Genomic DNA, 18538 nt, shown 5'->3' with positions numbered 1-18538 from the left:
CCTTAGGTTTTGTCTTCTCCGCATCTGCACAGTTAATATGGGTGACTGGTTCCTGGGTCTGATCACCTGGTTTAGCCTTTTAGCCCATGGGAGTGCCCACAGCACTGTGTATATGTGTTACTGTGCCCTCCCTGTTTCTGCACTTCCTCAGCCATGTGGCTGGGGCCTTGCGCCAGGGCTCTCTGTACAGAGATGTTCTGAGTGGGATTCTTTCCCGGTTGATTGCCTGAGAGCTTGTCTGGCCAGGGGGAGGGGGGCACTGAAGAACTATCAGTCCTGGCGCTATCCCCCCTGCATGCATACAGCCGCAGTCCCAGTAAAAGTGAAGCCTGGCTCCTAACTGTAAGCGAGGGAATAGTCCCGCTATTGTGGGGAACTTTCCTGGCTTCTGCACTACCCCGGTGAAGTGGGCTAGCGAAAGGATCTTGCTCCCACTTCCTTTACCCAGAGGCCTTTACCTTTGCCTGTCTGGCAAAGTCCTCGTAACCCCAACAAGGCTGCACCCAGGATTCCTGTGGGGCTCGATCCCCAACCCTGCTGTGGTCACCTAGGACAGCGGCTAGGGTGTCCCCACTCCAGGGTACTCTCTCTGCACTGGGCACTTCTCTGACCCACTGATCATTACATACAATTTAAAGCAAATGCAAGTTATTTAATCAACAATTAATTTTAAAAAGAGTAACGAAAAATGGGAAAGGTTAAAGGAAACACATCACCCCACTCTGTGGCAGGGAACATCACAAACAGTGTCTCTGGAATGTCAGGGCAGTTCGCAGTTTGTTCCTTGTAAATCCCAGGCCTTCTTCTCAGGCCCTGGCTGTGCTGCAGGGATGCTGTGGGTTGAACACTCACTCTGGTGGTGGCCACATGCTCTCACGCTCTAGGTGGCAGGACCCTTCTTCCCAGCATTGCCCCCGCCCTGCCAGGGTTACCAATCCCCCCCATGAGTCTGGCCTGCAGAGCCTCCTGGCTGAGGCGTCTCCCTGTGCTGGACTCACTGCCCAAGGTCCCCCCTCGCTCTCCCCAGCTGCTCAGGACACCTGGCTCCAGACTGCCCCAGCCCCAGCGCCAGCCCCACTCTGCTGCTGCTCTGCCTCCAGCTCCCTGGGCTGCTTCTCTGGCCCCTCTGGCTCTGGTTGCTGCAGCTCTGCTCCCAGGACAGGGGCTGCTCTCGCTGCATCTAGCCCACCTCTGCTCCCCAGCTCAGCTGGGCCCCACTCTGTCTGACCCAGGCAAATCCAGCTCACACAGAGGACGGGACCTCCCTGGCCTCCTGACTCTCTGATTAGCCTGCCCGCCCTGTCATTCAGGCTGACCTAGAGCATTGGCCTCTCCCCATTGCTCCTGGGGACTGTCAGTCTCAGGGTCCTGATTCCCCATTGACCCTTCCCCCTTTTTAGTATTGGGAGCTAGCAACCAAAATGCCCACGCTGACTGCTGGGAAGGGGGCAACAGTCCCCTGAGGTAACCCTCCTGCGGGGTGACTGCGCCAGCCAGGGCTGCACCCCCACAGCTCAGGGCTGGGGGGGCTGCTGTCTGCGGAGAGGAGCCAGGTTTGGGCAGGCACGTGGCTGGGAGCCGGCGTTCACGGGGCAGCCAAGACCTGGCCTGAGAGCCCAGCAGGGCAGAAAACCCTGCAACCAGCCAGCCCGCCCCACCTCCCCGCGAGCCAGGGGCCGGGCCGCGCTTGCGGCTCGCACCGGCCGGCAGGGGGCGCGCGCGGGGGCTCTCTATGGCCGGGCCCCGCCTCCCGTTGCCAGTGGCAGGAGGTTTGTTTACTTCCGGGACCCGCCCCCGCCCCCGCCCCCCGCAGCCAGCAGCCGCCATGGGGGAGGCGGAGGAGCCGGTGCCCGGTGAGTCTCCCGGGTCCCTGCGGGGTGTGGGTCGCTCGTTCGCTGTGTCCCAGCCGCGGCCCGCCCCGAAACTCGGGCAGCCCCTGTGTGAGCAAAGAGCCCCCGGGGCGGGGGCGGCTCCGTCCCGTGCTCGGCTTCCCCCGGGCTTCAACCCCCCCCCGCCGCCGCCGCCGGCTTCCCCCGGGCGCTGCGGTGCCTGAGTGTTTCCGCGGAAGGATCCGGACTCCCGTGTCCGGGCCGCCCGGGGGCTGCGGGGCGGGACCAACAGTGGCCCTCCCCTCGGGGCTGCCGGCGGGGCCGGGGCCCGGGCGAGCCCGGCTGCGGCCCCCCAGTTCTCTCGCCCCGGGGTTGGCACGTTTCTTTGGGGCCCCCGCGCAGCCTGTTGCTCGAAGTGCGTGTCCCATCCCCGCTGAATGTCTGGCTTGTACCTTGGGCAATTTGGGCCACGCTTTGGCCTCTTGAGAGCTAGCAAGAGTTGCAGCGCCTAGTACAGATAGTTCATTTTTATCCTCACTAGTGCTAGGTATTATCGGTTTTCATGCTACAGATCATAAGAGAACTGCGGGCTGAGGTTACATGCAAGTGGCCCCCGCCCTCCACCCCCAGCCCCATCACAGTAGCACACAATCATACGGATTTAGTCTTCTAATGCTTTTTTCTGAGAAGCATCACACTCGCCTCTACTGAAGAAAGGTATCAGCCCAGGTGGACCATTGGACCCTCCTGGTATGGTGTTCCTTATGTAATTCCATATAAAACTGTTTATTCTATGGGTTTGGTTTTTTTCAGGCAAATGACAAAATAAAGTGTCTGTTGCAGAGCAACTGCTGTCATGTACAGAATGTGTTCAGTCAAGAAAAAAAGATTTTAGGCAAAGAAAATGTTGCCCCCAGAAACTAATATAACACATTTAAAATCTTATCATGACTATTTTCCAGCTGGTAAAGAATGTGGCTTAGTCTACGACATTTTATAATAATGTCAATTGGAACTAAAATATCTGCATATTCTTACTATGTATTAAGAACAGCCATACTGGGTCAGACCAATGGTCCATGTAGCCCATATCCTGTCTTCTGACAGTGGCCAATGCCAGGTGCCCCAAAGGGAATGAACAGAACAGGTAATCATCAAGTGATCCATCCCCTCTCACCCATTCCTAGCATCTAGCAAACAGAGGCTAGGGACACTTCAGAGCATGGTTTTGCACCCCTGCCCATCCTAGCTAATAGACATTGATGGACCTATCCTCCATGAACTTATCTAGTTCTTTTTTTGAACCCTGTTATAGTATTACAAGCTGTATTGTTATCCTGGGAAATATGAAGATATTTACTAAATTGCTAAATTTAGTATCAAATAAATTTTAAAAGTATGTGTGTTTTATGATGTAATCACCCGATGCAGTGCAAATTGTGACTCCCTCTGCCTTTTTTGTATGTATTGTATTGAGAATACAGTAAAAGCTGTTTTATCTGGCACATCACCAACCAGAAAGCTTCACTGAAATTCTGGTTTATAGTCTGGTTGGTTTGGGGCTGGTAGGGGGTTGGGGAGTGGGTGTGGAATGCGGGGTGTGGGAGGGAGTTTGGGTGGGGGAGGGGGCTCAGGGCACGGGGCTCAGGGCACAGGAGGGGGTGTGTGGTGCCAGATCCGGGGAGCGCTCACCTCAGGTGCTCCCTGCAAGTGGCGACCTGTCCCGGCTGTTCCTAGGTGGAGGCACGGCAGGTGGCTCTGCGTGCTGCCCCCACCCTGAGTGCTAGCTCCACAGCTCCCATTGGCTGGGAACCACGCCCAATGGCAGCTGCAGGGGTGGAGCCTGCAGGCAGAGGCAGTGTGTGGAGCAGTCTGCCATGCCTCCTCCTAGGAGCAGCCAGGACAGGTCACCACTTGCGGGGAGTCGTCTGAGATGAGTGCCCCACAGATCCGGCACCCCGCACCCTCTCCCATGCCCCAACCCGCTGCCCCGAGCCCCCTTCTGCAGCCAAACTCCCTCTCAGAGCCTGCGCCCTGCACTCCTGCTGCACCCAAACTGCCTACCTCTTAGTTAACTGGCATTTTTCACTTACTGGCAACCCCCGTTCCCCCAACATGCTGGGAAAAAAAAGTTTTTACTGTGTGTGTGTGTGTGTATATATATATATATATATATTCAGCCATAGGGCTCTTAACTGAACAAAATATGCTACTATTCAGCTTGGCAGACACTTCTACCCTGGTATTAATGTCAAGGGCATCACTCTAAGCATATCCAAATGACATGGAAAATGGACACCTCTCTGTAGGGGGACAAATGCAAAAATTAAGACCACACTTTTGGTTAATATTTATTCGTTCAAGAGTAGCATTGTGGATATAGTAAAAAAAAGATACTTGTAATAGATTCCAAGGCCTGAAGGGATCATTGTGATCATCTAGTCTGAATTCCTGTGTAACACGAACCACAGCACTTCCCCACAATAGTTCCTAAAGCATATCTTTTAGAAAAACATTCAATCTTGATTTAAAAGTGGCAAGAGATGGAGAGTCCACCAGGACCCTGGGTGAATTGTTCCAGTGGTTAATTACTCTCACTGTTAAACTTATTCCAGTCTGAATTTGTCGAGCTTCAATTTCCAACCATTAATCATGTTATCCCTTTCTCTGCTAGATTGAAGAGCCCATTATAAAATGTTTATTCCCCAGGTAGATACTTATCGACTGTAATCAAATCACCCTTAGCCTTTTCTTTGTTAAGTTAAATAGATTGAGCTCTTTGAGTCTGTCACTATAAAGCATGATTTCAAATCCTTTAATCATTCTTATGGTTCTTCTCAAAACCCTTTCCAATTCATCAACATCCTTCTTGAATTGTGGGCACCAGAAATGGACACAGTATTCCAGCAGCAGTCGCACCAGTGCCAAATATAGAGGTAAAATAACCTCTCTGTTCCTACTCAAAATTCCTTTATTTATACATTCCAAAATTGCATTAGCAGTTTTGGGCACAACATCACCCTGGGAGATCACATTCTGCTGGTTGTCCACCAGAACCCCCACATCTTTTTCAGAGTCGTTGCTTCCCACAAGAGAGCCCCCCATCCTGTACCTACAGCCTACATTCTTTGTTCCTGGGTATATACATTAGTTGTATAAAAATGCATATTGTTTGCTTGCCCCCAGTTGACCAAGCGCTCAAGATTGCTCAGAACCAGGGACCTGTCTTCTTCATTATTTACCACCCAATTTTTGTGTCATCTGTATACTTACCAGTGATGATTTTATGGCTTCTTCCAGATCATTGATACAAATGTTAAATAGCACAGGGCCAAGAACCGATCCCTGCAGGACCCCACTAGAAACACACCTGCTCTACGATGATTCCCCACTTACAATCACATTTTGAGACCTATCAGTTAGCCATTTTTAATCCATTTAATGTGTGTCTTGTTAATTTTATATCATTCTAGTTTTTTAATCAAAATTTCATGTGGTACCAAGTCAAATGCCTTACAGAAATCTGTCACACCAAAACTATTTTAATCAACCAAATTTGTAATCTCATAAAGAAAATCTTAAATTAGTCTGGCCAGGTCTGTTTTCCCTAATCCCATATTGATTTGCATTAAGTATGTTACCCTCCTTATTTCTTTATTAGAGACCTGTATCAGCCATTTCACTATCCTGGCTGGGATTGATGTCATATTGACAGGCCTATAATTACTCAGGTAATCCCGTTTATGTTTGTAAAAACTGACATATTAGCTTTCTTCCAGTCTTCTGGAACTTCCCCAGAGCTCCTCAGCCATCTGTTTTAAAACTCTTGGATGCAAGTTATCTAGACCTGAAGTTTTAAACACGTCTGACTTTAGTAGATTCTGTCTAACATCCTCCAGAGATACTAGTGGAATGGAAAGATTGTTATCATGATGTGATGAAACTATATCATCTGTTTTTTCCTCAAATACAGAACAGAAATATTTATTGAACACTGGTGCCTTTTTTGCATTATTGATAATTCTACCGTTTCCATCTTGCAATGGACCAGTACCATTCTCAGAATTCTTTTTGTTTCTAATATATTTTAAAAAACTCCTTCTTATTAGCCTTAGCTCTGCAGGCCATTGATTTCTTCTTGCGTACCTTTGCTTCCCTTATCAGTTTTATACAATCCCTAACTTCTGATTTAAATGTATTGCCATCAGCTTCCCCGTTCTTCCATTTGTTTTATACTTACATTTTTTTTTATAGCTGCCTTCACTTCCTGTCTAAATCCGGTCATTTTTTAAATCAATATGGCCTTCTTCCTCAATTTGTGGATTTTTTGGGCCTCTCGTAAAGTGTTCTTAAACGATTCTTAAATGTCCTTAAATTTGTCCTCCCAATTGATTTGGCTCATAATTGTTTTCAGCTTTGTGAAACTGGCCCTATTAAAGCACCAAGTATATATATTACTGGTCTGGACTTTATTCTGTTTGAACATTATAATTGTGATCAAGTCATGATCACTTGTATCTAAGCTACCATTAATTTTTAGTTCTGTGATCAGTTCCTCTTTATTCTGTTTAGACAAAGTCTAATCATGAATTCCCCCACACTGGGTGCAACACTTTTTGAATTAGGAAATTGTCATCTATAATTAAGGCTAAGATTATGTTACGGAAGTCACGTATTCTGTAACATTTTCTGCTTCTGTCTTGGGACATTGGGGGCTGAAAATCTCAGCTTGCAGGGGCCCTGGAGCTATGAGCCACAATGGGTGGTGGGGGGCCCCTGCAGATCCCAGCTGCCAGGGGGATGGGACTCAGAGCTCCAATCTGCTACAGGTGGTGGGGCCCCTGGAGCTCTGAGCTGCCAGCGATGGTAGAGCTGTCAGCTGTAGTGGAGGCGGGTACTGGACCCCCTTCCCCATTTTTTCATTCTCCTGCACTAATGCTAGCTTTCAGTAGAGAAAGCTATGAAAATCTCAAAGCTCTGTGGGCAGCAGATGCAGTTCTGGATGGTCTCTTGAACAAAATGATGTGTAAAGTAAGCATATTCTTCCTAAGTACAGGGAAAACTTCTTTAAGAAGACTTAAATGTTGAGCATTAGAAATTGAAGCTAAGAAACAAAGTTGGGAATGTCGGGGAGAATAGCATAATAGAAAGCATTGCATTTATTAATTTTCAATGTAAGCAATATCTCTAGAACTATATGACAGTATTTTACAGGAACAGCCATGAACATTACTTCATCCATTACTGTGTGTGTGTATAGGCATGAGGGGTGTGTGTGTGTGTTTTTGTATGTATAGGGCTTTCACTTTTCAAAACAATGAAAATTCTTTTTGCGGAAGAATGGTGTAATGTTTAAAGCACAGGACTCACAGTTAGGAGATCTGAGTTCTAATCCTGATTCTGGCTTTTCACAGTCTTCCTGCATGATGTTGGGCAAATCCTTCAATTTATATGTCCATTGTAGCACAATAAGCTTGAGATTCTTTTGTTCTCCAAAGTGGGAAGAATTATGAGTGTAAAAAATAAAGATCTCCAGGGTTGGATTTTTTTTTTTAAAGATCATAATTTTAAGATGGAAGTTGGTTTTGGCAGCCCTAGTTTTCAAGGGCTGAGAGTCTTGCTTTTAGGGGGCAGTTTTTAGAGCAAATGTATCTTTTCAGATGAGTGAGGAAGAGTGGTCAGATTTGGAGCCTGTCAACCTTTTCAGTGTCTCTGTCTAATCCAATTTGGAAAACCTGTTTGAATTCAAGTGTAAACGTAAGTGAGATTATTATTTTTTGTCTCAGCCTGCTTTCAGGTTGAGCTTTTTGTGTTTTACTTTTTTGGGTCAAATTTTTCATTTTTTTTAAGCCCTCTTACATATGGCAATATTGCTGTATTTCTTAGAGGATAGTGGTAAAGGACAAAAGAACTTAGTTATATTCTTAAAGAAAAATATATCTACATCTGTATCTAATCTATTAGCAAAGCCCATGAGACTAGGAAGGAATGGAGGGAAGAAAATGTGATCCTAAAAATGGTAGCCTTGAGGAAGCTGACTGAGAGAAACCACCAGATCTTGAAGAGAAATAAAGAAATAAGAAAAGACGGTGGAAAATAAAAAGGATGCTTGGATTAATGGGAAGTTACTATTTTGGATAAATGAGGTATAACTAATTTGCACTAATACTGAAACTGTCTTATTTATGTTTTAGAATCCGGTGCTGTTTTCACATTTGGAAAAAGCAAATTTGCCGAAAATATTCCTAGCAAGTTCTGGTTTAAAAATGACAAGCCTTTGTATATGTCATGTGGAGATGAACATACTGCTATTGTTACAGGTTAGTATCGACACAGTTTAAGGAACATGTTTTGTAATACACGGCTTGTAAATGTATCGCTTAGTTTCACGTCTTTGGTAGTATTATAAACAAACAATCCCCTCCCCCCGTTGTTTGAAGGAGTGCCTTCATTCCCATTGAAGTCTCAGAATTTAATTCCCAGTGCACACTAAACAGGAGATGCCTGATGCCCCACATGAATGAGTCTTTGGTGCATAATGACAGTATTGGATCAAAATAAGAACGGCCATATTGGGTCAGACCAATGGTCCATCTAGCCTGGTATCCTGAGCAGATGTTTTCAGAGAACTATCCACAATGGCCCCAAGATCGCTTTCATGGCTGGTAACAACTAATTTATACCCCCTTATTTTGTAGGTATAGCTGGGATTATGTTTTCCAATGTGCATTATTTTGCATTTATCAACATTGAATTTAATCGGCCATTTTGTTTCCCAGTCACCCGTTTAATGAGATCTCTTTTTAACTCTTCAGTCAACTTTGGACTTAACTATCGTCTGCAAACTTTGCCATTTCACTGTTTACCCCTTTTTTCAGATCATTTATGAATATGTTGTACAGCACAGATCCCAGTATGTATCCTTGGGGGACCCTGCTGTTTATCTCTCTCCACCATGAAAATTGACCATTTATTCCTACCCTTTGTTTCCTGACTTTTAACCAGTTACTGATCTATGAGAGGACCTTCCCCCCCAGCTATCAAAATGAATTAAATCAACTTGAAAAAGAACACTGAGACTGACTGTCAAGGTTCCTCCCCCACTCTGAACTCTAGGGTACAGATGTGGGGACCTGCATGAAAAACCTCCTAAGCTTCTCTTTACCAGCTTAGGTCAAAACTTCCCCAAGGTACAAAATATTCCGCCCTTTGTCCTTGGATTGGCCTCTACCACCACCAAACAAATACTGGTTACTGGGGAAGAGCTCTTTGGACACGTCTTTCCTCCCAAAATACTTCCCAAAACCTTGCACCCCACTTTCTGGACAAGGTTTGGTAAAAAGCCTCACCAATTTGCCTAGGTGACTACAGACCCAAACCCTTGGATCTGAGAACAATGAAAAAGCATTCAGTTTTCGTACAAGAAGACTTTTAATAGAAATAGAAGTAAATAGAAATCACCTCTGTAAAATCAGGATGGTAGATACCTTACAGGGTAATTAGATCCAAAACATAGAGAACCCCTCTAGGCAAAACCTTAAGTTACAAAAAAGATACACAGACAGAAATAGTTATTCTATTCAGCACAATTCTTTTCTTAGCCATTTAAAGAAATCATAATCTAACACATACCAAGCTAGATTACTTACTAAAAGTTCTAAGACTCCATTCCTGGTCTATCCCCAGCAGAAACAGCATATAGATAGACACACAGACCCTTTGTTTCTCTCCCTCTTCCCAGCTTTTGAAAGTATCTTGTCTCCTCATTGGTCATTTTGGTCAGGTGCCAGTGAGTTTACCTTTAGCTTCTTAACCCTTTACAGGTGAGAGGATTTTTTTCTCTGGCCAGGAGGGATTTTAAAGGGGTTTACCCTTCTCTTTATATTTATGACACGCCCCCCAAATCTCAGCTAGGGTGAAACACTGGCTGGGATTTCTTCCTGGAGCTCTAGGAAAACAGAGTTAATAAGACACATGTATCTCTAAATATACTACCAAGTACATAAAGACTAACAATATTTTCCACATCTCAAGGACGATTTTAACCAGTTGATTCTGGGAAACTTTCACGGGAGGGTGCATCAGCCACTTTGTTAGAAGCTCCTGAGATGTGTTGGATGTCGAAATCAAAATCTTGGAGAGCTAAACTCCACCGAAGAAGTTTTTTCTTAGTTTCCTTGACGGTGTGAAGCCACTTCAGTGCAGCATGGTCGGTTTGCAGGTGGAAACGCCGTCCCCAAACATATGGGCGTAGCTTTTCCAGAGCGTAGACAATGGCATAACGTTCTTTTTCAGTGACTGACCAGTTGCTTTCCCTCTCAGACAGTTTTTTGCTGAGAAACACTACAGGGTGGAATTCTTGATCAGGTCCTTTCTGCATTAAAACTGCTCCCACACCACGCTCGGATGCATATGTGGTTACTAGGAACGGTTTGTCAAAGTCTGGGGCCCTTAGTACAGGGTCAGACATGAGTGTTGCTTTAAGCTTGTTAAAGGCCTTCTGACACTTTCCGGTCCACTGAACAGCATTTGGCTGTTTCTTTTTGGTTAGGTTGTCAGTGGGGCGGCGATTTGGCTGTATTGCGGTACAAATCGTCTGTAATAACCGGCCAAGCCTAAGAAGGATTGAACCTGTTTCTTTGACTTTGGGACAGGCCACTTTTGGATAGCATCCACTTTGGCCTGTAGGGGGCTGATAGTTCCTTGACCCACCTGGTGTCCAAGGTAAGTCACTCTGTTTAGGCCTGTTTGACACTTCTTAGCCTTAACAGTTAGTCCTGCCTCCCTTATGCGCTCAAGGACGTTTTGTAGATGTTCCAGGTGGTCTGCCCAGGAATCCGAAAATATGGCCACGTCGTCAAGGTAGGCGACTGCATATTCTCCTAATCCCGCTAGGAGACCATCTACAAGTCTTTGGAAGGTGGCGGGTGCATTTCGCAGCCCAAAAGGGAGTACATTAAATTCATACAGCCCGAGATGTGTGGTGAAGGCTGACCTTTCCTTGGCAGATTCATCTAGCGGTACCTGCCAGTACCCCTTGGTTAAGTCCAAGGTAGAGATGAACTGGGTCCGTCCCAGTTTCTCTAATAGTTCATCTGTGCGTGGCATTGGATAGTTGTCTGGGCGAGTTACAGCATTTAGCTTACGGTAGTCCACGCAAAAACGTATTTCCCCATCTGGTTTGGGAACTAGAACCACTGGAGATGCCCATGCACTTCCAGAGGGGCGGATTACACCCATCTGTAACATATCCTGGATCTCCTGTTCTATAGCAGTTTTAGCTTGAGGAGACACCCGGTAAGGTTGGACCCTAACTGGGTGAGCATTACCTGTGTCAATGGAGTGGTATGCCCGTTCAGTCAGTCCTGGGGTGGCTGAGAACGTTGGCGCGTAGCTAGTGCACAGCTCCTTGATCTGCTGTAGCTGCATATGCCCAAGGGTCATGGAGAGGTTCACCTCTTCCACACCACCAGCACATTTCCCTTCGTAGTAGACACCTTCGGGCCACTCAGCGTCGTCTCCTCCCTGGGCTGTAAACTGACAAACCTTTAATTCTCTGGAATAAAAGGGCTTTAGAGAATTAATATGGTACACCTTAGGCTTTCGGTTGGAGGTGGGGAATGCTATGAGATAAGTAACAGCTCCCAGGCGCTCCTGGACCATGAATGGCGCTTCCCACGATACTTCCATTTTATGGGCCTGGAGCGCCTTTAAGACCATGACCTGGTCTCCTACTTTGAAGGAACGCTCTCTGGCATGTTTATCATACCAGGCTTTTTGCTCTTTTTGAGCATCCTGTAAGTTTTCTCTAGCAAGGGCTAAAGAGGTTCGGAGGGTGTTTTGTAGGTTGGTTACAAAGTCCAGAATGTTAGTTCCTGGAGAAGGTGTAAATCCCTCCCATTGCTGCCTCACCAACTGTAATGGCCCCTTAACCTCAAAGCCATATACAAGTTCAAATGGGGAAAACCCTAACCTGGGGTGTGGTACAGCTCTGTAGGCAAAGAGCAACTGCTGCAACACTAGGTCCCAATCATTGGAGTGCTCGTTTACGAATTTACATATCATGGCCCCCAAAGTTCCATTAAACTTCTCCACCATGCCATTTGTTTGATGGTGGTAAGGAGTGGCAACCAAGTGATTTACCCCATGAGCTTCCCAAAGGTTTTCCATAGTTCCTGCCAGGAAATTAGTCCCTGCATCTGTGAGGATGTCGGAGGGCCAACCTACCCTGGCAAAAATGTCTGCTAGTGCCTGGCACACACTTTTAGCCCTGGTGTTGCTTAGAGCTACTGCTTCTGGCCATCGGGTGGCAAAATCCATGAAAGTCAGTATGTACTGCTTTCCTCTGGGTGTCTTTTTCGGAAAAGGACCCAGAATATCCACAGCTACTCGCTGAAATGGAACTTCAATGATGGGGAGTGGCTGGAGAGGGGCTTTGACCTGGTCTTGGGGTTTCCCCACTCTTTAGCATACCTCACAAGACTGGACATAGGTAGAAACATCCTTGCCCATTCCCTCCCAGTGGAATGACTCCCCCAAACGGTCTTTGGTCCCGTTCACCCCAGCATGGCCACTAGGGTGATCATGGGCTAAGCTCAAGAACTTGGCCCGGTATTTAGTTGGAACTACCAACTGTCTCTGAGGATGCCAGTCTTCCTGGTGTCCACCAGAAAGAGTTTCCTTATATAAAAGTCCTCTTTCTACAACAAACCTGGATCGATTAGAAGAGCTGAGAGGCGGTGGGTTGCTCCGTGCCGCCGTCCAAGCTCTCTGGAGGCTTTCATCTGCTTCCTGTTCGGTCTGGAACTGTTCCCTTGATGCTGGACACATCAGTTCCTCATTGGATTGTGGACCTAGGCTTGGTCCCTCTGGAAGCGATGTAGGGGATGGGGCTGTTTCCGTTGACTGTGAACCGCTTTCTGCTGGTGCACTATGTTGGGATTCAGGCTCCGGCTGAGCCTCTTGTGTAGGGTTATCAGCTGCTGCCAGTTCAGGTTCGGTGGGGCCCTCTGGTGTTGACGTTGCAAGTACTGGATTCAGTGCTGGCAATGGGTCTGGTGTTGGTTGTTTGGCTGGTTCCGATTCTGGGACTGGTTCCGTCTGGGTCTCTGGGACTGGATCCACTACTGCTGTTGCAGACATAGGCCTGGGGTCCGGGTCCATCACCTCTGACCGGGTCCTGATAGAAGTTTCTGGAACAGAGCTAGGCCTCACGGCTTGTTTAGCCTGGCTGCGGGTGACCGTTCCCACCCTCTTGGCCTGCTTCACATGATTGGCCAAGTCTTCCCCCAACAGCATGGGGATGGGATAATCATCATAGACTGCAAAAGTCCACATTCCTGACCAGCCCTTGTACTGGACAGGCAACTTGGCTGTAGGCAAATTGAAAGAGTTGGACTTGAAGGGTTGAATCGTCACTTGGATCTCTGGGTTGATTAAATTGGGGTCCACTAAGGAAGCATGGATAGCTGACACTTGTGCTCTGGTGTCCCTCCACACGGTGACTTTCTTCCCGCCCACACTCACAGTTTCCCTCCGCTCCAAGGGTATCTGGGAGGTATCTGGGCCTGTGGACCTCTGGTGTGATTCCGGTGCAATGAACTGTAATCTGTTGGGGTTCTTGGGGCAGTTGGCCTTTACATGCCCCAGCTCGTTACACTTAAAACATCGTCCAGCTGACGGGTCACTGGGGCGAGGAGGGTTGCTGGAGAACGGGGTGGTGGGACGGTAAGGGGTCTGGAGGGTTCTTTGGGAGGTAGGTGGGGCTTTGGGCGGCCCCCGGTAATAGGGTGGGGTCTGGGGTTGTTCCTTCTGGTCTCCGCTCCAACTGCGACCAGTTTTCTTCTTCTCTGCCACCTCCACCCATCTGGCTCCAATCTCTCCTGCCTCGATTACAGTTTTGGGTTTCCCATCTAGGATGTATCTTTCTATTTCCTCAGGAACACCCTCTAAGAATTGTTCCATTTGCATTAGGAAGGGCAATTTTACTGGAGATTCAACATTTGCTCCTGATATCCAGGCATCCCAATGTTTCACAATGTGGTGGGTATGTCGGGTAAATGACACATCTGGTTTCCACCTTAGGGCTCTGAACCTCCGACGAGACTGCTCGGGTGTTATCCCCATTCTGACTCTCGCCTTGGATTTAAACAGTTCGTACTTGTTCATGTGTTCTTTAGGCATTTCAGCTGCCACCTCAGCTAAGGGTCCACTGAGCTGCGGCCTCAGCTCTACCATGTATTGGTCAGCAGAGATGTTGTACCCAAGGCAGGCCCTTTCGAAGTTTTCTAGGAAGGCCTCAGTATCATCGCCTGCCTTGTAGGTGGGGAACTTTCTGGGATGGGAAGTGGTACCTGGAGAAGGATTGCTAGGGTTTGTTGGTATATTCCGCTGAGCCTTTATCTTCTCCATCTCCTCCACATGCTTCCTCTCTTTTTCCTTTTCCTCCAGTTCTTTGTCCCTTGCTTCCATAGCTCTCCTGTGAGCAGCCGCTTGGTGTTGTTCTGCCTCTTTCGCTGCCTCCCTTTCTTTCTCCTTTGCCTCCATTTCTTTGTCCTTTGCCTCCATTGCTCTCCTGTGAGCAGCTTCTAGAGTTTTTTCGGTTGCTTTCATTGTCTCCAGTTTGGCTAACTCCAATTTGTGTAGTGCCTTGGTGCCTGACATCTGTACCTCTCTGTTTTTAACTAACTTTACACCCGAGGTTTAGAAATAAACAAACAAAACTTGGCTGTAAAATTTTGCTGTGCTGGAATAGGATACCTATTCTCTGATAGTGATTGTCAGCCTACAGAAAAAGACAATTCCCTTGTCTCTGCTCTGGGCCCAAATCAAAGCAAAAAACCTCCAACTACTTGGAAACCTGCTTACCAGCAGCCCAAAGGGAAAAAAAAAATTCCTTTTTAAACTTGTGCTCCTTGTAAAAAATCAAAATCCCCCCCAAAAAAACCCTGCCTTTTTTGTCTCCAGGCAAATGGGTAGAACACCCCTCCCCTCCATTTACTTTTAGGGGGAAAAAAAAAACCTCTGGGTTGGAAGACTGTGAATTTCCCTGTAGGAGTTAAGTACCCTGCCTCCAGGCAAAGAAAACCTGCAATTCACAAAGATAATCCCCTTTTGTCTCTGCTTGGCCACAAAGCAGAGAAAAAAGAAGCTGCTTTCAGTTTCAGCTGCTTTCTGGACTTCCTTTCCAAAGGAAAAAAAAATTTCCTTTTTAAAATCTGTATTTCTAGTTCAAAAAATCTCAACTGGATCTCAAAATGATTTCAGGTTAATCCCACCATGTCAAGGTTCCTCCCCCACTCTGAACTCTAGGGTACAGATGTGGGGACCTGCATGAAAAACCTCCTAAGCTTCTCTTTACCAGCTTAGGTCAAAACTTCCCCAAGGTACAAAATATTCCACCCTTGTCCTTGGATTGGCCGCTACCACCACCATACAAATACTGGGTACTGGGAAGAGCTGTTTGGACACGTCTTTCCCCCCAAAATACTTCCCAAAACCTTGCACCCCACTTTCTGGACAAGGTTTGGTAAAAAGCCTCACCAATTTGCCTAGGTGACTACAGACCCAAACTCTTGGATCTGAGAACAATGAAAAAGCATTCAGTTTTTGTATAAGAAGACTTTTAATAGAAATAGAAGTAAATAGAAATCACCTCTGTAAAATCAGGATGGTAGATACCTTACAGGGTAATTAGATTCAAAACATAGAGAACCCCTCTCGGCAAAACCTTAAGTTACAAAAAAGATACACAGACAGAAATAGTTATTCTATTCAGCACAATTCTTTTCTCAGCCATTTAAAGAAATCATAATCTAACACATACGTAGCTAGATTACTTACTAAAAGTTCTAAGACTCCATTCCTGGTCTATCCCCGGCAGAAACAGCACATAGACAGACACACAGACCCTTTGTTTCTCTCCCTCTTCCCAGCTTTTGAAAGTATCTTGTCTCCTCATTGGTCATTTTGGTCAGGTGCCAGCGAGGTTACCTTTAGCTTCTTAACCCTTTACAGGTGAGAGGATTTTTTTCTCTGGCCAGGAGGGATTTCAAAGGGGTTTACCCTTCCCTTTATATTTATGACACTGACAGTGTCTAATAACTATTCTTAAATAGAGAAAGTTTATGTAGTGGAGATAATCAGGACGTGAACTGAAAATGAACCTGGAGGGTTGTTTTTTGTTTGAGAAGCAATGCTGAATGTAACTAGCAAAGGTCAATATGAATCCTTATCTGAAACTTAATATTCAAGATGTTATATGTTTAAAATTAAAACTTTTTGGAGTTATAAATTATATGTGAACAGAAAATAACCCTAAACATTTTAATAAATGATACTACTACTATGGTAAATTACAACAACAACACAGAAAAAGTTTTGATGGAGCATAGTAAACACACTTTTAATAAAAATCTCATTTTTGATTCTTTGAAATGCTAGTAGCAGTAACCAACAAAGAATTAGAGTCCTGTCTGAACTAATGCAAAAGAGACTACAGTTTAATTGGCAATCATGTCAGTTAAATATATTGGCAGTTCATCTCATGTAAATGCCAGCATTAAAAAAATAGGAAATGGAATTTTGAAACCAAAAATTCATGATGCATTTTCAGAGTGGATTTTTATTCTGAGGTAGAATTCTCCCCATCTGCCACCCTAGGACATTTGAAATAGATGTTCCCCCTTGTTACTTCTGTGTTGCTTAAATGTTTTCTCATTATATAGGTGTTTGAGAATATCCTGTCTGTCCCCATGCTAGGCTGCTTTTCGTTTGTATGTGGGGAAATTGGGATTTGTGAAAAACAAGTGTTCTAACAATGAAAATGCTTTTATGCCTTTATAACAGACTGTTTTTTCACTACAACACATTTTTCAAAGTATTTACTGCACAGCAGAGTTTTTCCAGTCTAACTTCAGAGACAGTGATACTGCGATTTAATTATACTTGACCAAAACTTCAAAGTATTTTTTCAAGTTGTGGAAGTTTTATTAATAGTTTGTATTTACCACTTAACATTTCTGATAAGCTAAACTTGTATTTTTATTCTTCTCTAACTTTATTGGCAAGACATTACATTGGGAAAGGGTGACCATTATCAAAAAAACAACCCTTCCCAACAGTTGTTTTTGGGCTTTGTGTGTTAAGAATTATGTGGGTTTTAAAGCTGTACAATGATGTTAAAAATCTTTTAAAAACTATATGTTTATAATGTAGAATAAGTGCTTTTGCTATGTACTTCAAAAATGAAAAATGACTGACTTATACACTTCGAAATAGTCAGAGTTTCTGTAACCCAAACTCAAAACCTTCACTGGGGAACCAGATTGTTGAAGCACAAAACAGCTGCAAGTTAGGTGAGTGTACATGCGGGATCATGGATGTGAGCTGTGCTGGTTTTAACAGTCAAGGCGGCTAAGGCAGAAGTTCACACCTTCTAGCTGCTGTGTAGACATACTCATTCACAGTGCTTCCCAATAGGAGGAGCAGAGTGCACTCCTGCTGAAGCTCCATAAAGCTCTGACAGATAGGGGTTCATCAGAGAACGGCCATGGCAACTGACTTTTCAGCTGTCTTAGCTCTGCTTGAGCCAGCATGCTAAAATAGCACTGTGGCTGCGGTGGCAAGGGTAACAGCTTGGTCTAGCCACCTGATTACAGTCCTCCCTGGCCCCGGATATGTACTCATGCAGCTAGCAAGAGCCACTGTCGGTGCCATCAGAGCCACGCTGCTATTCTAAGCATGCTAGCTCCAGCAGAGCTTGAACATGTATGCTGTGTAGACATACCCTCCCAGCTGCTGTGTAGACATACCCTTGTAGACAAGGAACTTTGCTAGAGCAGGTATTGTAATTTACACCTTGCTATGCCAACTTTGCTAAATTTGGTCCATGGTATTACACAAGATCACCATTTAAAAAAATAAATGTTTTCAGCACTAAGCAAACGGTCAAATGGAGCTGTTTAATCTTCATATGTGTCTGAAAAGGATGCTGTTAGGTTTTTCAAATTGTTGATCTGCTACTCTTCCATCTTCAATCTATGGATCTATTGTTTGAAATCACTTGTCTATTTGTAAACTGATTGAGCCCGTAAAGTTAATGAAAAACTCGTCTACTAATTTCTTGAAAAATGTGATTCTGGCATTATTTCTTAGCTAAGTTTTGTAGTATAGCTTTTACATTGTAGGCTTTCAGAACTGTCTGAATGTAAGAGGTTTTTAATATATCCTTTCGGTAAATATTACATCCAGATGCTAAATCTAATTCACAGGAGAACACACTCTTCTGGGAACAAGGCATACGGCAGACACATGTTCAAGGAGGAACCCACACAATATGTGGCCATATTTATATAAGTTAAATACAGACAATGTTCTGCAGAAGTTCAAATTTGGAAAATCTCTCCCACGGGCCAAATTGTGCATATACGTCTGTAGAAATCACAGGGAAAATTTTGACACGCACAAAAAACTAAACCGAAAGAAAACAAACTACCCTCCACCCCCAAACAACCTCTTCCTGTGCTTTCATAGGGCCAAAATCTGGACATTGTATAAACTGTACAAAATGCAGGCATGTAAATGTGGAAGAAGTATATGCACCCTATTCTGACTTTCATCAGTCACCTGCACAGATTACTCATTTTTCCTATCTAGAATTATTTGCTTGTTCACGTGTCCATACTGTTGCTGTGTAAATAGATGCAGAG

The 18538-nt window shown here is 45.3% G+C and overlaps 1 protein-coding gene across 8 annotated transcripts in view; it reads left to right on the top strand.

Moving 5' to 3' along the window:
• The first annotated feature begins 1445 nt into the window (after positions 1-1445).
• The window catches only part of LOC125642528 (X-linked retinitis pigmentosa GTPase regulator), a 105823-nt gene continuing 88730 nt past the window's right edge, over positions 1446-18538 (top strand). For 5 of the 8 annotated variants that reach the window (XM_048864140.2, XM_048864126.2, XM_048864090.2 and 2 more), the window contains exons 1-2: positions 1800-1853; positions 8024-8149. In XM_048864140.2, coding sequence (XP_048720097.1) covers positions 1826-1853; positions 8024-8149 — 154 coding nt within the window. In that variant the 5' untranslated portion in view covers positions 1800-1825. Of the gene's footprint in view, positions 1465-1787; positions 1854-5500; positions 5561-7489; positions 7587-8023; positions 8150-18538 lie in introns of those variants that run through there. The other 3 variants (XM_048864100.2, XM_048864119.2, XM_048864110.2) reach the window with 3 other exon arrangements.

The sequence above is a fragment of the Caretta caretta genome, chromosome 1 (genome assembly GCF_965140235.1).
Source record: "Caretta caretta isolate rCarCar2 chromosome 1, rCarCar1.hap1, whole genome shotgun sequence".
NCBI lineage: Eukaryota > Metazoa > Chordata > Testudines > Cheloniidae > Caretta > Caretta caretta.
Note: the sequence above shows the minus strand (reverse complement) of the source record. Positions and strands in the feature narration are given on the sequence as shown.